General features: G+C 52.3%; 1 protein-coding gene across 1 annotated transcript; it reads right to left on the bottom strand.

Moving 5' to 3' along the window:
- Positions 1–260: 260 nt before the first annotated feature.
- Positions 261–20,439, bottom strand: SDC1 (syndecan 1). Its single transcript, XM_006880720.1, has 6 exons — positions 20,362–20,439; positions 10,519–10,644; positions 2,504–2,585; positions 1,177–1,643; positions 624–759; positions 261–430 (listed from the first exon to the last, which is right to left on the bottom strand). Exons 1-6 carry the CDS (start codon positions 20,437–20,439, stop codon positions 261–263), a joined length of 1,059 nt encoding a protein of 352 aa, XP_006880782.1.
- Positions 20,440–24,508: the final 4,069 nt, after the last annotated feature.

Raw genomic sequence — 24,508 nt, 5'->3', positions numbered from 1 at the left:
GTTTCTACTTGTGGTGAAAAGGTCATATGCAAAAAAAGCCCCTGTGCACACCCCCAAGTCTTTGGGCAGAAGTCAGAGAAGCAAGGCGGGCCTCCCCAGCACACCCTCGGATCTCCAGGCGGGGGGCAGGCTGGTGTGGCCCAGAGTGTGGGGAGGAGGCGTGGCCTGAGGGGAGTCGAAGGCCTGCAGTTCTTCACGGAAGAGGTGAGTTGGGGGGCCTAGTGATTGGCAGTGGGGAGGGGGAGAGTGGCTGCCTCCTGTCAGGCGTAGAACTCCTCCTGCTTGGTGGGCTTCTGGTAGGCTCCGCCGTTGGCTTGTTTGGGCTCCTCCAAGGAGTAGCTACCCTCATCCTTCTTCTTCATTCGATACAGCATGAAACCCACCAGGCACACAGCAAAGATGAGCCCCACCAGGCCTCCGGCAATGACCCCTAGGGTGGACAAGGAGAAGACGACTTAGCTGTGCTGTTACTGGGGCTCAGCAGAAGACCCTTTCCCATTGAGCAGCCCCAGGAGGTGGCCCAGGTAGAGTGGGTGCCACATTAGGGAAAAAAGCAGCCATTCCCCCACTGTCCCCAAAAGCAACAATTTGACCTTTCCCCACCCACCTGAGGGTAAACTCACCTCCCAAAACTTCCTTCCTGTCCAGAAGGCCCTGTGAGGCCCCCGTGGCCCCCTGATCCACGGGGGACTGGTTCCGAGGGTCAGACTCCACAGAAACCACACCTGTGTTGTCCCCAGGTGTTTCAAAGACGAAGTCCTGTGGGAGGGCAGAGAGACAGATCAGGCTAGGGCAGAGGCCTTCATTTCCAAACGCCAGCCAGCCTTGTGCTGATGCTCACTGTGACCTGCAGTAAGAGCCTGGAAAGATTAGTCTTAAGACTCCAAGGGAAGCAGTTCAACTCTGTCTGATAGGGTTACGATGGACTGGTAATGAGTTGGGTTTGGTGTTTTGGACTGGGCCTGTGCTAAGCCCAAGGAGCGAGAGAGGGGAAGCCAGGACCTCCAGAATACAACTTCTTGGTGGAGACTAAGCACAGATACTGGAATTGCCTGACAACCACAGACCACACCCACATGTCCCGTGCTCAACAAGGCACGCACCAAGGCCCACTCTGCCTAGTGGTCATCCTGTGTCCCAAGAAATGCAAAGGACAGCAAGGGGACAGCCACTCACCAGCTCTCCAGAGCTCTCTTCCACTGGGAACTGACTGGAGGTGCCATCCTCAGCAGCCTTCTCCGTGGCAGGAGGGGCTCCGTTCTCCAGGCCGGGAGCTGGAGGGTGGAAGTGGCCACGTCCTTTAGGAGGTAAGGTCTCAGGGTGGCCTGGCTGCAGGTCCTTGGAAGGATGGGTGGTGGCAGGTGCTTGGGCCGTGCTGGCTCTTGCTGTGGAGGCCCGGTGGGTGGTTGGGTGCTGGGTGGTCTCACTGGGCGGGTGGGATGTCCCTTTCTCTGGGGCTAGAGGATCGGGCTCCACCTCTGTCAGATGCACAGATGCTTCCTCCACATGCTCCTTCAGGTCGGGCAGGATGGAGGCTGCAATGGTCTCTGAGGGCTCAGGAGTGGTGGGCATGGTGGTCAGGAGCCACATGTCTTTCCAGGTGGAGGGGGTCTGATGTGACAAGGCGATATCTTGCAAAGCATCTGCAGGGCCAGAAGCAGAGTTTGTCAGGATGGGGACAGGGGTAAGCTAAGCACGGGATGGCAAGTGGGTGCCTGGGTGAGGACCCCAGGCCATGATTCAAAATCTGCCAAGGACAGGAACCCTCCCTCCCCACCGTGAGCAACTGTGTCCCCTGGGGTGGAAACTGAAAGCTGTCCTAGTCCATTGTAAGCACTCAGGCAGGTCTGGTATCTGGAACCACAAGAAGGACATTAAGCCCATCTGTGAAGGAATTTTTCCTGCAACTGACGATGGCTGCTCCCTGAACTGGACCGTGTGCATAAATCTCTGTCATTCCTCCCTCCCCAGGTACCAGTATCTTTGCCCCAGGAAAACCTAAAACTCCCCAGCCCAGAGACCTATACCCAGCCTGTCAGCTCTCACACCCTCCCTGAGGCAGCGTCGGCCCACTGGCTCACTCATATTCCAAGGCCCAGCTCAAGTGCCACCTCCCCATTCACCTACAGCTTAGTAAAGGGGAAATGATAAACTCTAGGGACAAACGTTGGAGATCTACACCACACCAGGCTCTGTGCTGCCTTACCCTTCCTCACAATATCACGTGATTCAGATGATTAACTCTCATTTTACAATGAGAAAACAGGCTGAGGAAAGTCAAATTCCCTTCCACAGGCAAAAGAGAATATAATATGTACCACAGTCACAGGCCCCTGAACTTTCCAGAACCCTCAGCATTCATTCCACCCCTACGTACACTTTCTCTTCAACCAGGCAGCTCCTAGCAGTGTGGACCCCTATACTCCTCCCTAGCATCCCCCTTTGGGCCCAGTAAACTGTCTGTTGCCATGTGGGGTGGGGGCTCCCCCAGTGCCAACCTCACCTGCACCTGAGCCAGAGAAGTTGTCAGAGTCATCTCCAGAACCGTCTTGATCTTCAGGGGGCACATTTGCAGCCACAGTTTGCTGGAAAAAGAGCAAAAAAGGGGGTGAGCTTGTCAGGAAGTCATTGCTCCTGGGCCCCCCTCCTGGAGGTCTGACAGAATTCTCTCCATCCTCCTCAGCATGGATGGATGCCCTCAGTGTGGCCCCAGGGCTATAGGCTCCAGCATCCTTTCCATGACCCCAGCACACCCTCTGCTCCAACACGAACACATGGAACTGGAAAGTGGAGTGCAGAACACATAAAGAGACGCTAGGACAGGAGAGGAGTGCAGGTCTCTTGAAAGGGCAGAGAGAAGAAACTGGGAAAATCATATCCAAGGAACCCCATCACCAGACTAAACACTGAGAACTATGCCTTGGGTGCCAACAATTAGGAACTTCAAGGTCCAAGACTGTCAATCCTGCCCCACTGAGGGGTTTTCAGGTCTCACCCGAGAACAATCCCATGATGAAGGGACCCAGAGATTCTAGGAGGCACCAAGGGTCTGGGAACAGGGTTCAGGGATGGATCCTCAGTGAGCTGTGTGTCCTAAGGTAGATCTGCCCACATCGGCCAGCCCCAGGCCTTCCTCAAGCTCATTCCCATAGTCAGCCTCTCTTTTTATGCAAAGTAAGGACTGGGTCCAAACCCAGAGCTCAGAGTACTTCCTTCGTTGGGGAAGGAGGACCAGAACAGACTGAGGTTGGTCTGGACACAACCTCACACTCAGAGGGTGCTGGTAAACAGGCTGTGAGTATGGGCTAGACCCTGTTTGCGACGTGCCGGCCAAGGAATGCTGCCTGCCTGGCCTGACATTCCTGGCTCTGAGAGGTGCAAGTGCCAGAGTGCAAATATCTCCCCAGCTCCTGAGGCAGGCCTGAGGTGGGGGACCAGGGGAAAGGTGAGCACCAAGAGGCAGCTGAGCAGGCCTGTGCAGAAGCCCTGTGTGGGTGGGAGGGCAAGGCGGGGCCTCTGGCCCGTAACACACTCATAGTCAACACTGGTAAGCAGGTGGAGAAAGACCTAGCAGTCAGGTGGCAGAAAGGGACAGCGAGAGGAATCTGGTCAGCAAACAGACTTTGACCCACATGAACCTACTGCACAGGCCATCTCACCAGAGCCTGACCACCAGAGGCCAGAACAGAACAAGGAAGGAAGAACCGCTTTATGCAGCACAGGGACCTTACAGACTCTCTTCCCATCTCTAAAATGCAAACAATAATAAATCCACAGCTCAGGACGGACTGTAAAAACTCAATGCGGCTTTGCATGTAAGGAGCCGGGCGGAGCCCCACCGCCAGAGGCTGCCACCCTTTCAAGGGAAGTAAAAGCTGCTGGGCAAGAAGAGGGAATGTAGGGCACATGGCACCTGGAACGCCAGCAGCAGGCTTGTCTGGAAAGAGGGTGGGATGGAGGTGGATAGGGTTTCATGAGGAGACCAGCCGGGAGCCAGCCTGGCTCTCCGGAGACTGCACAGACTTGCCGGGAGCAATCCCCACCCGAGGCTGAGGGAGCAGGGCCTCCAGAGGCCTCCCCTTGCCCTGGCCTCGGGCCCACGGGGCCTCATTCTCGAGTGGAGCACAGAAGGGAGGGGCAGGCAAAACCTTTGGCCTCCTGAGGCAGCTCTGGGGCCGAGTTGGGCCAGATGAACTCTACATCCAGGGTCTAGGTCAGGGGAGGGGAAAAAAAAAGCACAGGTCAGGTGTAGAAACTGCATGACCACAAAGAACACTGAGCTTCCTTTTCAAATACAAAAACTAAAACTGTGCCTTCCCTCCCCCAAGCCCTAAAAAGCCCCAGAGGCCTGCCTGAGCCATCGTGGCTCACCTGCAATGAACAGTCATCACCTGCAATGAACAGTCATCGTCCATCCTTTCTCTATCTTGTCCCCAGGTGGGACTGTAAATACCTGAGCTGTCTGCAGAACTTAGAAGCTGCTCTAGGCCTCTTCTGAGGGAGGGCACTTCTCCCCTTTATCAGCAATTAGTACTGTCCCCTAGGCAGACAGAGAACAATACTACCTCCTGCCACACAATTGCCCCAGACCCCTGCCCACACCCACTGGAATCACTGGTTCACCCTCCTCACCCAGCACCTCAGTCCTGCCCTCTCTACTCCTGGGGAGTACTTGGGCTGACAAGCATCTTGCCTGACTCCCTCCCTTCAGGGGAAAACTGCCAGACTTGCCTCAACCATATTGTAAAGCAGAACAGCCTGGAGGTACCACCAGGGACCTCAGTGGCTGAGTCTCCCAACAGCCTCAAGAGTGAGGCTTCTCTCATGACCAGATAAGATGCAGGGTTTGCTTAGTTCCTAAAAACAAATTGTTCTAACTGCTCAGTCTATCCCTCAGCAATCCTGTTTACACAACAAGCACTTAAGCAAACATATTCTCCAAAGAAACCAGATCACTGGCCTAACCGGAGCCTCTCTCCTGTCAGCCTCAGGTCTCTGGTGAGAGGTTGGGCTGTGGTGACCCCTCAAATCCCCTCAGGCTCATCCTTCTGTGAGAAATGGGAAGTTTCCAACCTGCAGAGAGGAAATGAGCAGAAATTGCTGAGTTTGAACTTGGATCACTCAAATGCCAGCAGACACAAGGTTGTGGGTGCCACTTCCACTGTCTCTGGACAGCTGCTGTGAGAACAGCCTGCAGGAAGCTGCCTCCAGGCCTCGAAAGGCTCTCCTCAGAATCACCTCTGACTCAGGTCCTTAGAGACCCTTCAGTCTCTGGCTGAGCTGGCAGGGCTGCCAACAGGCAAGCGGGCACACTTAAAGAGTCCAGACTCGCTCTACAAGGCCATGTGGAGAGGTAAAAGGAAAGCAAGCTCCATACACTAAAGAGGCGCCCTTTAACTGCTGCCAGTCCCTGGGAAATTAGTGACTCATACACTAAATCAAAAGTAAGTAAGGTCTAGACCTTCACATGTTTAGTTTGCTCTACCAAAAAACCAAACCCCAAGCCCACTGCCATCAAGTCAATTCCGACTCATACAGACCCTGTAGTCAGAGGAGAACTGCCCACAGGGTATCCAAGGCTGTTAATCTTTACAGATTGCCACATCTTTCTCCTGCAGAGCCACTGGTGGATTCAATCTGCCGACCTTTTGGTTAGCAGCCAAATTCTTTAACAATTATGATACCAGGACTCTTTTTGCTTGCTCAAAGCTAGGGACAATTTGTTCTCTATCCACAGCCTAGACTCTGAAAGCCCACAGGTGTGAAAACCCCAAACCAGAACATTTAGCCAGATGTGTTGGGGAGATGGTGAGGCAGAAGTATGGCGTTTGGGGACAAGGGATAAGAGGGAGACCGTCCATCTGTTTCTCCCCACCAATCTGTTTCTCTCCACCACACTGGCCTTGTGTGTAGGGAGGCAAACTCAGAGGAGAAGTTCTGCTCAGGACTTTGGCCTAACAGGAAAGAGGGGATGAAAGGAGTAAAGCTTTCTCAACCACTGAAAAATATCCCCCTTCCCTTACTGTCTTTGAGTCTTAGGAGGTTCCTGCAGGTGAGGCAGAGATAAACATCTCTGACAGATAAATTTAATCTCAGAAAGGGTAAGAGATTGACTCCAGGTCACCTCCCCAGTGTCTGTAGACTTTCTCTCCAGAGCCTGCTCCCCCTCTCCCTCTCCCTAGCTCTGAAGGACCACCTGACCTGGCTGAGCCCATCAGTTTGAAGGAAATCTTCCCTAAGGCTCCTCTCTACCACCAGCAGGCTGGAGAAGTCATGGGATGAGAATTTCCTGAATAAATTCTTGGTCCAAAGCCAGCAACAGAGGGTAAAGGCCTCCCGCCTACACTTCAGAGGTGGAGAGAAGATGCCATGATTAGGACTGGGGAGTCAGGGCTACTCAAGGACTGAGGGCCTTCACTGTACAGAAGAGATTGTACAAAAAAACTCCAAGAAGCAGCTTCAAGCCTACACCTATCGGTGCCCTCACCACTAGTCAGAAGAGGGTCACCCTCCTCTGAGACCTCCATCTGAGGGAGCCCACTGCCCTGGTGGCAGGGGGGCTCTGGGTAGACTGTATTAGGACATCTCTCTAAGATTGAGGTCATCGGTCAGGACATCAAGTAAGCATCTCAGAGAGCTTCAAGTGAGGATGGTAGGCTTCAAGTAGGTTTCTAACTCCGGGCTGTCCATAGGGGCTGCCCCCAACCCTCATATCTATCATGCCACAGACAACAGCTCTGAAGAAGGGTGGTTTCATTTCCCATACACTGAGTCACTAAAATTCCACAGGCTGCTTGACTTGAATAATGGATAAAACACAACTCCCATTAAAAAATATTAAATACTGTTCCATGCACTCTTGAAACCAACAAATACCTTGGTGTGAAGAACTTCCATGGGAGCTGGGGGAGTAGGTCTAATCCTCCAGAGATGATAAACAGATGCTCACCCCAAAGGCACTAACTTTGCATGACTGAAGCTCTCTTTGATTACAGCAGTTTTGGCCTGTCAGTGGGAAAGGGAGTTTCAAGTATCTGCAGGTTGTAACTGAACTAGTGTGGTAGTGGGGGCAGCAAGCTCCTGTGGTGGGAGCGTAGGCCCTGAGTAAACAAAACCATTAGTCACAACACGGGAAATCAAGGATAAAGAGCTGGCCTTTATCAAAGGGCTGGGTCACAAACAGCCTTTCCCAAGCTGCCTCCAAGCCTGGCCTTGGAGCTGCCTCTCTGAGGGTCTGAACCCAGGCCAGTCCCACTCTGCACACAAGCCTCTCGAGGGTAAACACCCATCCCCTAGAGCCCACTGGGAGTCCAATTAACACAGGGTCAATTTAGAAAAAAAAAAAAAAGGAAAAAACAAAACATCCGAAGAAAAAAAAAAAACCAAACCAACTTTTTTTCTTTTTCTCAGTTTCTTGGTAAACTCTACAGAATAAAAATTAAAAGAAGCAGGCTGATGAGCACCCTTCCCCCTGCCAAACTTAACTCCTGGGGATTGAGGTTTCTGTGTGTGCTGAAGAATCACAGAGATTTGACAACTCACCTCTGTGTCAAGAAATCAAAACTGGCCAAGGGTGGCCTCAGCCCAACACCCAAGTCTAGTCCAGTGGCTCTCATGCTGAAGCACTAGGAGATGACCACAGCCATGTCTTCTGAGTTCTACCCACAGACCAGCTCAGAAAACCAGGAGTGAAAACCCAGGGCCTGTCACGTGTAACCAGCTCCAGACTGTGTCGGTACTGTAGCTTGTACCCTCAAGAACTCACAGTCTTTTAGGAAAAGGCCTTTCACCCTGAGCGGCCCAGCCTCACTCAAGCCCCGACTCAACCACTTGAAGAGGTAACACTGAACAGCACTAGAGGCTCCTACACAAACTCCAGCGCAGTGGCCTGGGCAGAGGCTGAGACGGTCCTACTCTCCACACCCTGGGCGCTACAATGCCCACTCGGTTTGACGTGAGCTAAGGGAACACTGAAGAGGCACCTGATGCCTTCTACACCAAGCAATGCAAGAACCAGGTCATAAGAAAAGCAAGATAAGTTCGCCCTGAAGCCTGGAGCTGAAGAGGACCTCCAGGAAATTTTCTTCCAAGCCCATCTCCAACACTGTCCCACCAGCTGGTCCAATGCCGAAAGGTATTTAGGAATCCCATAGAAAAGAACTGTTGGAACGAGGTCAGGATGGATGGACAGATGAATGCAGGGCAGGATAGGATGAGGGAGGGCAAGCTGCAGTGTTCCAGGCATGGTCTTTCAGGGTAACTGCAGAGTGGGGAGGGGTAGGGAAGAGAACATTTCAAAATAGCCAACCATACCCCAAAGCCTCAGGGCTCTGGACTGTGCTTTTCCTTATGTGGGGAATCATGTGCCTGCCTTTAATTCTCCGCTGACCAGAGAAGGCAGGTAAGTCAAAACCAAAGCATCAACCTTGAAGGCAGTATGCCAAGTGAAATAAGCTAGCCACAAAGGGATAAATATTCTATGACCCCAAGTATATATAATATCTAGACTAGGCAAAAGGTCCCTGGGCGGTGCACATGGTTCAAATTTGGCTAGTTTCAAGATTACGGTGCTTCTGATCCAAGTCATGGTATTTCCAATTGCTTTCTGTGCAAAGATGATAAAGAGAACTGATGCTGTGAATGCCATATTCCCCATGCACTGGAAATAGGACTAACAAATATATCTTGGAGAAAGCGCAACCAGGGGGAAACTCCTCCTCACATACTTTGGGAATGTTTTCAGGAGGGGACCCATCCTGGGGTGGGGGGTGTGTGGGGGGGAGACATCATGCTGGGAATGGTGGAGGGTGAGAGGAAGAGAGGAAGACTCAAGATGGGCTGACACTGTAACAATGGGCTCCACAGCATGTAGACGGTGAAGATGGCACAGGACAGGGCAGGGTTCAGACCTGTTGTTCATAACGTTTGCTATGAGTCATAGCTGAGTTGACTTAACAGTAACTAACCAAAGGCCGGCAGGTCATGCCCCACCCATCAGTTCACGGAGAAAAGACCTGATGATCTGCTTCCAGAAGAACGGCAGCCATGAAAACCCTGAGCAGTAGCCCTCCTCTGGAATACTTAGAGAGGCACCATGAGTCAGAACTGACTCCACAGCAATAGGGCATCTGGGGCTTTCTTCAGAAAAGGCAGATTCACATCGACAGAAAATAAACTAGGGGTCACCATACGGGACGGAGAAAGAAGGATTGTTGCTCAATGGGTACAGAGTTTCTGTTTGAGGTGATGAAAAAGTTCTGGGAATAAATAGTGGTGACAGTTGCATAACACAGTGAACTTAACTGATGCTATGGAATTGGACTCTTAAAAGTGGTTAAAATGGCAATTTGATCACTTATTTTATCATAATAAAAACCAACAACAAAAAATAGCCCAAAGCATTTAGGAGAGCAAGCCTCTCAAATAGAGAACAGATCCCGGGCTCTGAGGGGTAAAGGTTCAGGTCTCAGCCCTACCTCTTACCTGCTGGTGACTCGGGCATCCCTCTGTCCCTTGGAATCTGTTTCCTACTTGGCTGATCGGTGTGAGTAGGATCGATGGCCAGTATGGTCCTTTATGGCTCTGACAGGCTAAGCAGGAATTGAGGGGCAATCTCAGTTTCCTTATCACTGAAGCCACAAGCTTAGAGGCTGATGAGAAGACCACAGCCAGCCACATCAGGGATATAAAAAGTCCCAGGGCCCAGGAAGACACCCCTAGATTTCAAGGTAGTCTTGGACAAATTACTCCCTCTTAAGGCTTGTTTCTTAACTTAGAGGTGGTGAAATTCCTCCAGGAGATATTCTTGGGCCCCCAAGGCTGCCACATATTCCCAGACTTTGGCCTCAGTATCCTAAATGTCCCCATGAAGATACACCCCCAGGAGAGAGGAGCTCCCACCAATGCCTCAAGGCAGCATCAGTATTTCCAGCCCGACAGGCACAGGATGATTTATCAGCACACTTTCTCTCCACGAGAACCAAATCAAGCTGTGACCTGCAGCAGGCATGATGGGCAAAAGGAGCTGTGGGCACAGCTCTGGGTGGAGGGGCTGAGGAACAGGCAGGCAGGCCAAGAGCAGGCTTCCACCTTCACCCCTGAGAACGTGCGTCTTCAAGGGCACGTCCTGCCCCTACCCTGTCAGCACTCGCACTGGGACCTCCCACCCCTTTCCCCTGCAACCTGACCTCCACAGCCCCAACCCTTGCCACCCAGAGACAGACCCACTGCCCTTGGGGATCCACGGCAGGTCAGGGTGGAGAACCTACATCAATGTTTGGTTTTAAAGACCCCTCCACAGTAGCATTTCCCATCACCAAACCTCAGGGCTTGAGAGCCAAACCCCTTTACCCTGGTCCCTTATGACTGTCCCACTCTACTAGCCTGGGGCACCTGAGAGGCAGCCGGGCTCCTCCTGAAAGCAGAGCTATTTGTCGAAGAAGGAAGAGATCCTAACTGCCCAATACCAGCCTAAGACCCAAGGCAGGCTGCTGCTGCCCCCAGCACCCCCAAGCCCACCCTTCCACTGAGCCAGTGCCGGCTCCGGCAGGGCCCACGTGCCAGGACTAGCCTCAGATCAGGCTCAGCTGAGGGCTGGGCGTGGAGCTGGAAGAGCTGGAAGACCAGTTCCTCCGCTTTCCCCACCTGCCAGAATACGGGGGTGGACCAGGCAGGGCAAGGTTTCACTGGGGCATTGAGCAAGCGTTCAGTCCAGGCCCATGCAGCCTCGGCGCCTGGTTTTTCTCCTCAGAGCCAGACAAGGCATGTCTGTCTGTCCTCGAGACTTGCCAACCAACCCCTGCAGAATCCCACATCAGTGACCAAGAAGTGTAGCCAGAGGAAAGTGACTAGACCCAGGAACAAGAAAATTCGGTTAAGCCTGTGTTAACCTTGAGGACAACCCTTCCTTAGGGTGCCCACGTGCACAAGGGGAAATGCAAGGGGGCCCTGATTCCAATAGTCCAGCTGGGGAGTCAAGCCTGGCTCCATGGAGAAGCCAAGTCGAGTGGCGCATACAAGCGTATGACTTAGCTACGCAGGGTTGGGGACTGCAGGCATTTTATCGCCTTTACTAATATTACTGCTTTTAGATTCCTGAAAGGCCTACGGCCTAGGCAAAATGCTGGGGGTTGTGTGCCGGTGAGTGGGAACCGACTCATAGCTGACCTCCTAGTGGGTTTTCAAAGGCCATAAATCACATGGGAAGAGATTGCCCGCCTGTCTCCTGTGGAGCAGCTGGTGGACTCAAACCTTTGTGCTGGCAGTACAACTCCTCACCTCTAGGCCACCAGTGCTAAAGATGCCTCAAATAAAGGGCAAACCATGAGGAGAGAGGAGACAGCCCAAACCTCTCTATTTATCAGAGGACTGTCCCTCCCTCAGCCCTGGCTGTCCACCACAAGAGTCCCCCAGGGAGAAGATACTGAAGCCTTCCTGAGAAACCCAGCCTGTCAGCATCCCTGAAGGCACCCGTTAAGTGATCTCCAGCTGGCTAATCTCCAGTGTCTTCTGGGCCTGGGGTGTCACATCTCTGATATATGGCCTTCCTGTGACACCCTCTCCTACCCTGGCTAAATAAAGTGTCCTCAGGTTTCACGGAGGCAGAGACGATAGCCTGAACACACCTGCAGTGATCAGGCCTCCAGCTGTGCGTATGTGGTGAGGGGGGAGGAGAAGGACACACTCCTCTTGACATCAGACTCTACCAGTGGCTTTGCAATTGCACAAAATGGTCCTAGTCACTCACACTATAGCATAAATCAGTTCCCTGATACAGAGGGGTCATCCTAGAACTGGGACCCTGGGTATGATTAGGAGGTTTGAAAGACGGAAAAGGCTTACCAAAGGGAAGCTGGGAGATCCCCAGAACAAAGGCTTACCAAAGGGAAGCTGGGAGATCCCCAGAACAATTTTTTTTTATCTATACCAGAATACAGTCAAAAGCCAATCTCATATTGAGGCAAGACAGATTAAATTCCCTTTGTTCCCTTCTTTGAGTTCCAGACATACACTGATTCTTCTCTCACACCCAGATGAACAACGGGCTAGCCTAGAACCTGGAAACCTGTCTCTGAGATAAAGGACAATTCAGGAACAGCATGGAGGCCCCTGGGAATCCTACACTGAGACACAGGGAGACACACTGTGCTTAAAGAGCTCCCATGAGGGTTGTCACTGCAGAGCGAGGTGCCAAGATGGTAGAGGTACTTTCTGTGAGGACCAGCTCTTACAGGGCTGCACACACTCCAGAGGCTGCTGGTGGCTGTAAAGAAATCAGGTGCCTTCACTGGAAGCTTGGCACTGTCCTCAGCACTCTCTTCATTATCTGAGAGGTGCACAGCCTCAAACACTCGAAACACTTGGAAGAGGTGCAGCCAGAAGTCTCCTTAGAAGCAAGGATGGTGAGACTTCATCTCACATCCTCTGGGCATGTTACCAGGGGGGCCAGTCCTTGGAGGACTTGATGCTTGGAAAAGTAGCAGGTCAGCAAAAGAGGAAGCCTCTCAATGAGATGGATTGAGATGGACTGGCACTGCGACTTCAATAATGGGCTTGAAGAACAGTGGCGATGTTGTGGATGTTACCAGACCAGGCAGGATTATATCTTGACCAAAAAACCAGGAGTCCTCTTCAAGAGACTCTGTACAGCAGAGTCGGGCCCCAAAAGCCTCCCTCCTAAACTCCACGCAAGGAAGGGCTCCCAATCACATTTCTCCCCTTCCTCATTCCTTCAGAGCCCAAATGTGACTACTACATCCATCCAGAACATTCCCTAAAGACCACCAAAACCCCAGAGTTTGCAGGGCAGCAGTACTATGGAGAAGCCCTCACCATGGGACAGGCACAGTAAAGTCCCCGACCAGGCTAGATGAGGCCCCTGGAGCAACACTGGTATTCATGGCATGAAGCAAACAAGGATTTTTTTTTTCATGCCCACCAGGTACCCAGAAAGTGTGAGATGACAATAGATGGCGTCTGAGCCCTCTGGAAGAAGCCTTTCTGGCCCACCAGACCCGGCCCAGGTCTCAGGATCCTGTCTCCTTGGAGGGCAGTGTGCACCTGAGGACCAACGTGGCTCTAGAAAGGGCCAGGCTGCCCAAGTTAACGTCACTGGGTGTAAGGATTGGGGAGGGACAGTTCTCTAAGAAACTCTGGAGCTCGGGGTGCCCAAAGTGGTTCAGAGTAGGACTTCTGGTCATCCCCCTAACTCCTGCCATCATCATTCTTTTGCAATATATTTCGTATGAGGAAGGTGTCATAGCTATCTGGAGTTTGGGGTGAGGGGGACAAAATAGCCTGACTTAAACCCCAAGCTTCTAGTTTAAAATTACAGTGTTGTGGGGTTCTGGGACAAAACTCTCTCTGAGGTTGGGTAGATGGGAGAAGTGACTGAACCATGAATGACTTTATACTCGGTCAAGTTAGGGAGGCTCATGAACCTCTTGGAAGACCCTTCCCTCTACAGTGGTCCAAAGAGACCTCACTCACTCACATGCCCACCAGTCAGGTAGACAGCTGCCCAGGGGGGACACAGCAACAAGAAGTCAGAAAACACCAAAGCATCACCTCCCTTCATCTCTGGGCCCCATGAGACTGGCGGAGCACTGACCTCTGCTCCGCTTCACAGAAGCCAAAAGTGGCCCCCCCAGAGTCATTCAGAACTAGGCTAGAAGCCAGGGCCAAAGCCCTGGTCTGCGACTAGCTGCACACCCCACCACCACATGCTGGCACACAGTGGGTTCACGGGCAAGGCTGGCTGGGTGAGTCTCGAGGAGGAGCCGTGGGCCTGGCACCATGACTCAGCTGATGAGCAGAGCGATAAACAAGCTCGTCTTCCCGCTGCCCCAACCTGCCCGGCACAGCTTCCATTCCTGCCAATGAGCGGACCCTGGGGCAGGTGGCCAGGATGCCTGGGTGTGAGCAGCAAATTAGCCACCCCTACTCCCCAACCTGACCTTGTCCCGGGACGTCTTCTGGTCCACTTCTGGTTCCCACAATAAGCCCTAAGTCCACCTCCTCCAAGCAGCCTTCCCTGATGCCCATCTCCAGGTCCTCAGAGAGAATGGGAGTAGAGCCTTGGAAAGTCCTCCAGTGTCACCTCACTCTAAGCCAAGGTCTCCTTGTAACCATGTGGTTCTTAGGGATCAAAAAGGACAGCAGGTCCCTTGAGCAGCTGGGAGAACTAAGAACACAATGAGTCAGGGGCTAACCTGGAACCAGGAAGGACAGGTATCCTTCCTGCCCTTCTGGGGAGGTGTCATTTTTGCTGACTTCTTTAGTGTCGAGCTGCACATAAAACAGGAAAAGGTGACAAATGGAGAGAAAGAGGAAGAAAGTGCCCAGGTGCCCAAGGAGACAGCTGCAGACAGGTGGTATAACCCCATTTCCCCAAACTAAGACTGTGACCTGACAACCAAGGAAAGCCAGATGGGATGAGCCAGGCAGAGTGCAGCTGTAGCTGTCCTTTACAGTCGAACTCTACCCCATGTGTATGCACCCCCATACACACACAAGTGCATGCACATGGCCTCTCCTGGTGGCCTTCAAGTGACTCACTGGGAAAAGGAGCTTTCCCAGGGCTGAAGCAGGGAGCAGGAGCCTCCTCTACTTATAATTAGGCAGCCCACAAAGCCATAAATGCCAGCAGGATAGACACCTCTGAGGGGTCCAGGTGGCAATGAGAAGGCACAGAGGCAGGAAGGGGCCACGTCTCCAAGTTCACGAGTCCACAGGAAACATCGTTAAGCAAGTCACTGGGTCAAGAAGCAGGTGCACCCACCATGCTGACCCGCTTCTGAACTCAAGACACCCTCCTCACCCTGCAAGCTTACCTCTGCACGCTTACAGACACAGGCAAACCCTCTGGCTCCCCAACACACCTCACGTGACAGGCAGTAAGGTTACTTTGCAAAAGAAATCTAGACCACCCCCAAGGCTGGGCCCTCAACACTCCCTCAGATGGGTTTCCACTGTACTTATCATGAAGGATGCTGACTCTAGGTCTGCCTATCTCAATCCTGGAGATGCCAGAGAACTTCAAGTTATTTTCTTCTCACCTAAATGTAAGCCACCTGTGGGCAGAGGTTGTATCATCCCCTCAAGTTAGTCCTTCTAGGGAGGTTGTCTGTGCGCAGCCTGAAGTCACACAGTGGTTGACGAGATTTTGCCCAAAAGGTGCCTCTGTGGCCTCAACTCCAACACACTTCCTGTGTTGCTGAGGTGTGCATGTGTGGCTGTGTTCCCTCAGTGCCTGTCAACACACACACACACATAAACACACACACACACACACACACCCCTTGCCACATGGAAGAGCTTCCAGGAGGCACACTCCCATCCAAACCCCAAGGTCTGCTGGAACAGCTGGGAGGGAAATGACAGCGGGTGGAATCTGTTCCAGGACCCAGAATCCTGGCACACAGAAGCCCTCTTTCCAGACTCCCTTAATCCCATTCCTTCCCTCTAGACACACTTATGCAGACCTTCAGAGGGGGCTTTCAACCAAACACTCCCAGGTTGGCTGCTGAAAAGGAGAAGGCAATCAGGACAAGTTTGTTCTGTAAAATGAGACTTGTTCTTTGGGCAGGCTAAAGTAAAGCAAACAAACAAAAACAACAGCCAATTCAGTGTGTCACCCTTTCCTGAGCTAGACATGATGGGGATGAGGAGACCAGGAAGTGGAACTGGGCACAGGAGGCCTGAGTTCTGGTCACACTACCTGTGCCATGCTTCAGAAAAAGGGTTCTCTCCTATCTACTAATGAAAGACAGAGGCATGCTCGGTGCTGCATGGGAGGCAAGCTTGAGGGCATCACGTAAACACAGGGGAAGGCCTGGCCCTCACTCTTGCACCAAACCAAGGCACACCACTCCCAGGACCACTCATCTCCCAACCTGCCTTGGGTCCCACAGCCATTTCCTGGCCTATGCTTTATGTGAGGTACTCCTGCATGTCCCTAAGCAACCAAGAGTTAAGTAAGTCCAACACAAAGCCAGGATATTGCCCAATATTCCAGTTTGCCTAAAGGCACCATTCAGGCCTGTTCAGCCCAAATCAACACCCCTTCCATCCATACTCACACTCACGCATGACATGGACAGACCACAGGATGGACAGCAAAGACCCAGCAGGGTATTGGGGAGTCCAGCCACCTCACTTCATCAGGCTTCACCAAGGAGACTTGAAGCCCATAAATTTAGTCACACCCAATACAGAGACACACACACACACACACACACACACACACACACACACACACACAGGACCTGGTTCCGCCACGTCAGGTTCTTGGACAGAATCACTTCCGTAAACTTCAGCTTTCTCATCCACAAAATGGGGACAGTGAGATATAGCACCAAGATTTGGCATAAAGATTAAGCAAGAATGAAAACACCTAGCACTAAAGAGTATATGCTCAATAAAAGATAATCCTAATTATACAGACAGCTAACTTTCCTTTGGCACTTTCATTACAAAGCACTTTCCCGCATGTATTATGAAACCAGTACACAAATGACAGAATGAGGACAGGGAGAGCAGGTAACATTGTGTCCGCTTTTCAGATGAGGCCATCAGGACTTGGAAGTTACGTGACTCACCCAAGATTACGTACTGAGTTAATGGCAGTCCTGAGACACTACTTAATCCAAAGCTGTTTCGGCATGCTCAAACAGTACGGGAGCATTATATAGATACACACAGAGACATTTATATGGAACTCTGGTGGTCCAGCCCACTAACCTAACAGCTATATCTCTCTGGCGGTTCCACCAGCAGCTCCACGGGAGACGATGGACAATCTCCATATGTGTGATTTACAGCCTTGGAAACCAAATGGAGAGTCAGCTGTGTGTTGGTTCCAATTAGAAGACAATGAAATGTGTATATGGTAGAGATGGAGACAGTAATAAAGCCGGAAGCCAACAGCCAAAGGTTAACAAAAGAAATGAGGTGGGGTAATCAGTAAGCTTGCAAATGAAGATTCATAGGCAGCCAGGTCCAGGTTGGCTGGGAATGGCAAGTCATTTACAGTACTAATCAGGTAGAAGAACTCAGATCTTGTGATCACCAGGCACGTCTCTCAAGAGATCATTCATGCATAAGTGTCCACGGGTGGAGGCTCCCAGGTGCTGACCTTGTCAGCCACTCTCTTGCACTGTTGTTACCTGCAGTGCTGCAGCTGAGCTCTGCAAGGGACACAAAATCAACACATCTCCCATCATGACCACGATTCACAGGAGACATGCTTACTCTGAACTGGAAAAAATCTTCACTTTAGAAATAATTCTAATAAATTTGAGGTGTTCCAGTTGTACTGCTGGAGAAAAGTAGCAAATGAAAACTGGGCAAAATAGCTGCTTGATACATTCAGGCTCTGGAGGGAGTAGTGTGTAGGGAACTCAAAGGCACAAAGTTCAAATCCACCAGTTGCTCTGTGGGAGAAAGATGGGAAATCTCCACCCATCCAATTTTGCAGCCCCTGAAAAATCTACTGGAGGGTCAGCTATGAGTCAGCCAAGGCAATGACAGACTTCTGACAAGAATGGCACCTTGGACAGCTGACAGAAACAGAAGAGGAAAAAGAAGAGACCAGAATTCAAAATAAAGCGTTTTGGAGGCAGGAGGCATGAGACATAATACCTTCAGGGCTCAACAGACAAGGAGGTAACACTGTAACAATAAAGAAGATTCTGTTACCCAGGAGATAACTTCCTTATTAGCAAAATTTAAAGAATACTTCTGAGGGTGTTATGAATTCTTAGCTTATATGGGGGGAAAAAAATACTCAGGTACCAAGTGAACCTCATTCCCAAGAAGTTTCAGGAATCTTAAATTCTGTTCAAATAGAAAGATTCTTCTGTAAAATACCACAGCAGGCCCGTTTTTTGCTAATTCTTTCCAGCCCCTTTTCCACTCTTAGCCCTCTCCCCTCCAATCTGAGTTAATGAAGTTTTATTGGAACCCACCATGAGCCACAGGTAGAGACTTAAGGCAGCTCCACCCTGCCCATGAAGAGAAGCCAGCAGTGACATCACCTCAGGAAGGCTCAGAGCCCAGGCGGAGGCAAGCCAGCTCCTCCCCCACACCCACCATCCCAGGCCGTGGGGAAGTGTCTCTACTAGTCCCCATAATGAAGGCAAAAAGAGATTTTATGCCTTTCAAGAAAGACAGAGAAAGAGAGAGAGAGAGAGAGGGAGAGGGAGTGAAACAGCAAATTAGCTATTCCAGAGCAAGCAATTCTTCTTACATGGCAGAAATAAAAGACCATAGGACACACATAACACACAGAGAGAGATCTTCAAAGACAAACCTGTTCTAATCCCTTGGGAGTGGATTTGGGCAAGCTCCCCTGTAGTCAGGCACCCAGCAGTCACACCCTACCTCACAGGTCCTCAGGGGGTTTATGACCTGCTTCCCATTAGCGCTGAACTGAACCCTCCAAGAGGCCAGATCTCTGCAACCAGTGAAAAGCTCTTCCATTTGAGGCAAATCACAACCCGCTTGATTCTTTAGTGGAAGAAATCTGTGAAGGTTCACATGCCTCTGCTTTTAACCAAACTGAACACTTACTTTAAGAACAGAGCAGGGAGGGAGGAACAAAAGAAAATATACTAAACTTTATAAAGGGGGAAAAAGGAAACTCCGCTCCAAGGAGAAACTGATTCCAAAGCTCAGGGGTTTCAGGCTCAGGTCAGCCTTCCTGCTCCAGGAAGCCTTCTTCTGACCACCTCAGCTCTAGCCCTTCCTCCCTCCTCTCTTCCCCCAGACTCCCTTGCCTCCTCAGCTTCCACTGTTAGTTCTGTGTCTCCACAAGTTGTCCAAGTTCCGAGGTTACAAATAGCGTCTCCTATCACAGCATCAGCCTCTGCCCAGCACACAGTAAGTGTCACTCAAAACCAACCACAGAACTGCTTCCCTTTTGGAACAGGAGAACAGGGTAGAAGTAGCCCGCAGGTTTTCCAAGGCTGTAAACCCAAGGAGTGGCTGGTGGGATTGAACCACTGATCTTTCTGTTAGCAGATGAGCGCTCTGACCACAGTGCCACCAAGGCTCCTTGGAAGTTTACAAAATCCATTGTCAAACCCACTTGTCATCCAGTTAATTACCACTCATCGTTTACCCTCGTCCGGTTTCCAACGCAATGAACCTCTAAGGGAAGAGAACGCTTATGATTTTCCTGCAGAACACTTGTGGACTTGAACCACTGACCAACATCAAAACAAATCCTAAAGCTTATCTGTCTCTTCAGTGTGAACTGGTGCTCTGGGATGCCAGCTCACAGAAACATAAGCCCTCACAAAGACAGAGAGAAGGACTATCACCAGCACTGACTTAAGACAGGTAGGCCACTCCACCTCCAAAGACCTCTCCTGGGGCCCTTATCTTCCACCAGGTAATGCCAGGTGGCCAGAGAGGTAAACCCGGCAACTCTATCTTCCTAGAGTAATAACTATGATGCAGAATGCAAGCTGAATGGCAGCCTCAAAGAGAAAGAGAAGACAGATGTCATTCTAGAGCCTGAAAACCAAGATTACACTACAGATCGAGCTCAGAAATTACATGTCCTCCCCAGTGTCAGATTAACAGAGTAAGCATGCCCTTATTTGTGCTTGCCTACTAATCTGCAATGAGCAATTTCACATTTCTTTCACCACATCAAAGACTCTGCTTCTAGACATTTGGCATCTGTCTCTTCCCCAACCCCACACAGAAGCCTTCCTCCAATGTGCCATCAAAGCCTCTTTCTAAGATTCTAATCCCTAATGGTGAATGACCATTAGTAAGCAAGGTTTACTTATGCTTACTTCTAATCTGGTAAAGCTTCTTACGTATTTTGAACATGTTGTTAGAAGAGGCTATTTCTTGGAAAGGGGACATCATGCTTGGGAAATGTGGAGAACAATGAAGGAGAGGAAGACGCTCACCAAGATAGATTGGTTCAGTATCTGCAGTAACGGACACAAATGTGTTGAGGATGATAAGGATGGTACAGGATAGGGCAGAGTTCAGATCTATTGTTCACAGGGGTTGCCCTGAGTCGTACTTGACTCAACAACAAACTGTAGTGACTGACTTCACGTCTTTGACATAGTGAATGCATGTGAAACTCTTCAATGCAGATCAGCAGGTAAGCACAAGTAAATTGGTACTTAGCTTGCAAACCACCCCTGCTCCTCCCATAGCTCCCCCGGATGTGTCTCCCCAACTCCAACCCATCAGCAATCCAAGAGACAAAGAGAGGTCTTTCCTGGCGTCAAACTACTTTTAGCACTTTGAGAAGCAGAGAAGGTACCTTAAAATCTGACTCAAACATAATGTCTACTTGATGTGAGATACCAACACCCAAAATAAACTCCCTACCCGATGAACTGATTCCAATCTATAGCGATCCTTCATGGGGGTTTTGAAGTTATAAACTGACGTCAGGAGACTCCCCATCTTTCTGCCAGTTCAGAACAGCTGGCCTTTCTGTGAGCAGCCTAATCCCTTGGACTCTAAGCCACCAGAACTCCCCTTTTCTGGGAGAGATTCTGTAAAATATCCAAAGTTCTCATTAACCGTGGCTGGAATCCACCAGCCACTGCCCGGGAGGGAGATGTGGTCGTGGGATTCAGTAAGGATTCTCAGCCTTGAAAACCCTGTTGCGATTGTTGTACTTTGTCCTGTAAGAGCGCTAGTTGTGCAGAGACATCAGACCAGATCTCACATCAAAAGTGGAGGACCCAAGGGCCCATCCCCCGGCCAGCGCGTCTTCCCGGCCCACGTGCCTCCCTTGGCCAGAACTGGGGAAGTCGAGCTGTCCAGATGTGGTGGCGAGAGACCGCCACTTCCGGAAGGGGAAGAGCCCCTCGCTCGGCACCTCCCCTCTCCATCCCGGGGGATGGGCGGCTGGGCCGGCCTGCCGGTAAGACCCTGCAACTCCAGCACCCGGCCCGGGAACGAGGGCGGCCGCGCACACGGGAACCCTGCGGCCGGCGCTGACACCTGGCGGCGGCCCAGCTCCCAGGCCGGCCGCGTTCGGGCCAACGTTGCAGGGCGGTTCCCAGGAAAGGGTTACAGGGGCCGAGAACAAAGCGCCCCCATTGGGGAAGGCGGGCTAGCGGACGACCGCTGGGGCGGGAGAGCCACAGTGTAGGGTCTTCCAGGCTGCCCTGGCGGCCAGGTCCATATCCAGAAACGGACCTGCTGCCAAAGGTGGGCGCGGAGTCCTACCCAACTTTAAGCTCCCGGCCTCGGGCTCCACTTTTGTGCCTTTATCCCAGCGCCACAGTGCAGGCTGGGGTCCCGCCTTCCCCCGGCGCGGATTCAGCACAAAGCCGAGCCGGGAGCGGGCTTGGATCCGATGGGGGAAAGGCCATTCCCGGGGCCACTCGCGTGGAGGCTGAACGCCCGCCTCCGCGGTGCCAAGCAAAGGAGCGCACGCCCTCCGGAGGAGCACACCCTAAGCAGCCCAGAAGTTCGGTTCGCTCGGGTCTCTAACGCTCTTAAGGCCAAATCTCCGCTCACCTCTGGCAGCTGAGCGCCCGACCTCCACCCGCCCGGCCCGGGTTTCGCGTGGCCCTGTCCCCGGGCTTCCTCCGCAAACGAGCCCGCTGCTCTGGCTCCGACTCCGCAGAGCGGAAACTTGCCTTCGGGAATCGGGCCGAGAGCACAGGCTCTGCACACAAGCCCCGAAGGTCTGGTTTGAATTAGGGTCAGCGAGCTGGGACCTGTGGCCGCGGTCACTTCTCGCTTCCAGGTCACCGGTGGAGGCGGAGGCGCGGCTCTCGGGGTGAAGGTGGGAGCCGGCAGGCGGGCTCCGAAACATGTGGAGACGTTTTACATAATTTAGCACCAAGTCCCGCGTATGCTCCGCTCTCTCCGGCGCCCTTGCACGGGTCCCGCGCCCACCGACGTGCACAGAGAAGCTGGGACAGACCACGGAGCCCCGGGCCGGCGCCAGCGAGCGCGGGAAGAGGACAAGCCCCGTGTCCCCTCCCCCTCCACGTGCAGCCGCCGGGATCCGCGAGTCCTAGCGTCCCAGCTTCCCGCCGCCCACCAGCCCAGCCCGGGGCCGCACTCACCGGGAGGGCCGGCTGCAGGCGCAGCGCCAGAGCGCAGAACCAGAGCCAGAGCGCCGCGCGCCTCATGCTGCCCGAACCGGCGGCGACGGGGGCTCGGCGGGCTGCGCGGTGCGGGGCTGCACTTCTCGGGGCTCCCGGGTCGGCTCCGCCGTAGCGTGGCGCGTCCTCGAGCTCGTGCTCAGCGCGCTGCGGTCTTCGGCGAGGGCTGTGGCGTCCACTGGCTCGATTCTGCTCTCTTCGGCTGGATTCTTCTCCGCTCCCGCCCGCACCTCTCTCGCCGAGCTCCGCCTTATAATAAACTCACAGGCTCCGAGTTGTTGCAAACACTAGCCCCAACCCCCAGCTCCGCCAGGTCTCCGGGCCGGCCCCTGGCCCCACCCCCTAGAGCCCCGCCCCCAACCCCTACGCCCGCCCCTTTGAACGCCCCAAACCCGGTGCCCCAGCTCCGCCTCCTAGGGTCCGAGCTCACCCCTCGCTTTTTTACTTCGCCTTCGTCTGAAACCGTCTTCCTGTACAAGCCACGACTCCACCGTGTCCTGGTGCCTCTGCTCCTGGAGTGATGGTGGCAGGGGCCCAAGCTCTTACACCTCTCAGCCCCGGGTACCAAGGCCCTACCCGGGAGCGGACGGAAGGGCCGCTGCTTGGTTACTGACGAGTCAGCAGCGCCCTCTGGGCGTGGACTCCGAGCGCCCGCCAGGTGCTCTGGCCTCTCCTGTCCTGGTAGGGATGCTTTCTGGGGCTGGGAAGCGCCTGGAACCCATGAGACCTTGAACAGTTGACCATCCGCCGACCCAGATGCCTGGTGCCCTCCGCAGCACACGTTCTCACGAGCGCACGCCTTTTCCAGGGAGCACAGGGTCCTGAAAACGCGTGGTCTTGCTGAAACTGCTGGACCCGCTCGGGAAAAGCACATTTTAAAAGTCGTTTTGAGACTCTTGCTATGAAAGAGTTTGCGAGCTAAAAGGTAAAATAAGCAACTGCTTTTCCCCCCAGATGACTTTCCCGAGTCTTCCGGTCTGAGACACATCAGCTGTTACTATTCATTTCCATGTGAAACTCTGGACTTCATTCTCTCCGAAGCCCATCAAGCACTTCAGTTCAAAAAGACCTGAAGGTATGGGACAAATTTCTTGAGAGTAAAGGGGGAGACATTTTCAAGCATTGCCTCCAACCCAACGGCTGCTGTCTGCGTACCTTGACTTGGAACTGACTCATAGTTGACCCTCCAGGAGGTTGTCAGAGGCAGTAAATCACACAGGACGAGGTGTCCATCTTTCTCCTGGGCAGTGGGGAAATTCGGACCATTTGATTTTGGGTGGACAGTGCAACGCCTTACCTCTAAGCCACCAGGGCAGAGTGATAGAACGGAGGGGACGAAGAGCAAGCTTATAGGCTGAACTTCAGCAGGTCTTCAGAAACTGTAAACTGTATTGGAGGAGATTCCCTGTCTTTCTCCAGGAGGCAGCTGGTGGATTCAAACCATCACAGAGGTGATGCCTTTGGGTTTAACAGTGCAACTTCCCGCAGACTAAGTGACCAGAGTGGGAGAGCAGATACTCATAGCTGCTCCCAGAGACTTGACACTCTTCCCCAGGCAGAGGGCTAAGCGAGCCTTAGTTGGCTTGAACTGGGAACCAGGATTTCCTGAATGCTTTTTTGGCCTCTCGCAAAGTTGGAAACTTGTTAAAAAGAATTAAACGTTCTTGGTTCTTGGGTTATTCAGGCAGAGAGATTTGGCTGTGGGCCCCTGGATTTGCCTCCACTGACCAAGCAGGTTTGCCCTGAGCAAAGCAGCCTCCTTTTCACACTGCCATCAAGAAACTAACAGATGACACCCCAACAAATGGCACCCAAACTAGCTTTTGCAGCTACCCCTGCATGTACGTGTTTGACTCACACAGCTCTCCCTATCTAGGTCCCAGCTTCCCCAGGGCTGTCGTCTGTGATTATGACAGGTCTTCATCCAGGTACTTGAGACTTGATGAGATTCCCCTGAATGCCTTGATTACACAGATCATATGACAAGCAGAGCATACCCGGCCTATTCATGAGCTCAGGGACTCTTGGAGAAAGTTAACAAGGTTAACAAGACCCTTTTAGGGAAGGCAGGGAGTGTGTCTACCAAAGATCTAAAGTCGGTTCCTCCAACCTTTCAACCTCATGGGAGAGAAAAATGGGGAGGGGGTGGGGGTGGGGGTGGAATCTCACCTTACTCTGCTGATCCAAGTAAAGAAAAGTGAGGTCAGGAAAGGTTTGAGGGAGTCTTTTCCTATCTTAAAAGTCACTAGATTGGAGTTTCTTTCTTTTTTTTTTTTTTAGTTTCTTTTAAATAGAATAAATTTTCCCCCAGTTCACCAGAAGGCACATTCTGTGGACATATGGTGAAGAGGGAAGAGCCCTTCAGAAAGGCCTCCAGAAGGACTACACAGAGAGGGTAAGTAGCT

Source organism: Elephantulus edwardii, unplaced genomic scaffold (genome assembly GCF_000299155.1).
Source record: "Elephantulus edwardii isolate Elephantulus edwardi_28Jun2011 unplaced genomic scaffold, EleEdw1.0 scaffold00009, whole genome shotgun sequence".
Classification (NCBI taxonomy): Eukaryota; Metazoa; Chordata; class Mammalia; order Macroscelidea; family Macroscelididae; genus Elephantulus; species Elephantulus edwardii.
This window is presented reverse-complemented; position numbering and strand designations above follow the sequence as displayed.

What these genes read in the sequence shown, in the direction of transcription:
- SDC1 (XM_006880720.1), bottom strand. Translation starts at nt 20,439, where the DNA reads ATGGGGAGTCTCCTGACGTCAGTTTATAACTTCAAAACCCCCATGAAG. An exon ending in GATTGGAATCAGTTCATCGG is followed by an intron (nt 10,645 to 20,361) that starts GTAGGGAGTTTA and finishes GTATTCTGGCAG; the next exon opens with GTGGGGAAAGCGGAGGAACT. An exon ending in CAGGAAGGAAGTTTTGGGAG is followed by an intron (nt 431 to 623) that starts GTGAGTTTACCC and finishes TGTCCACCCTAG; the next exon opens with GGGTCATTGCCGGAGGCCTG.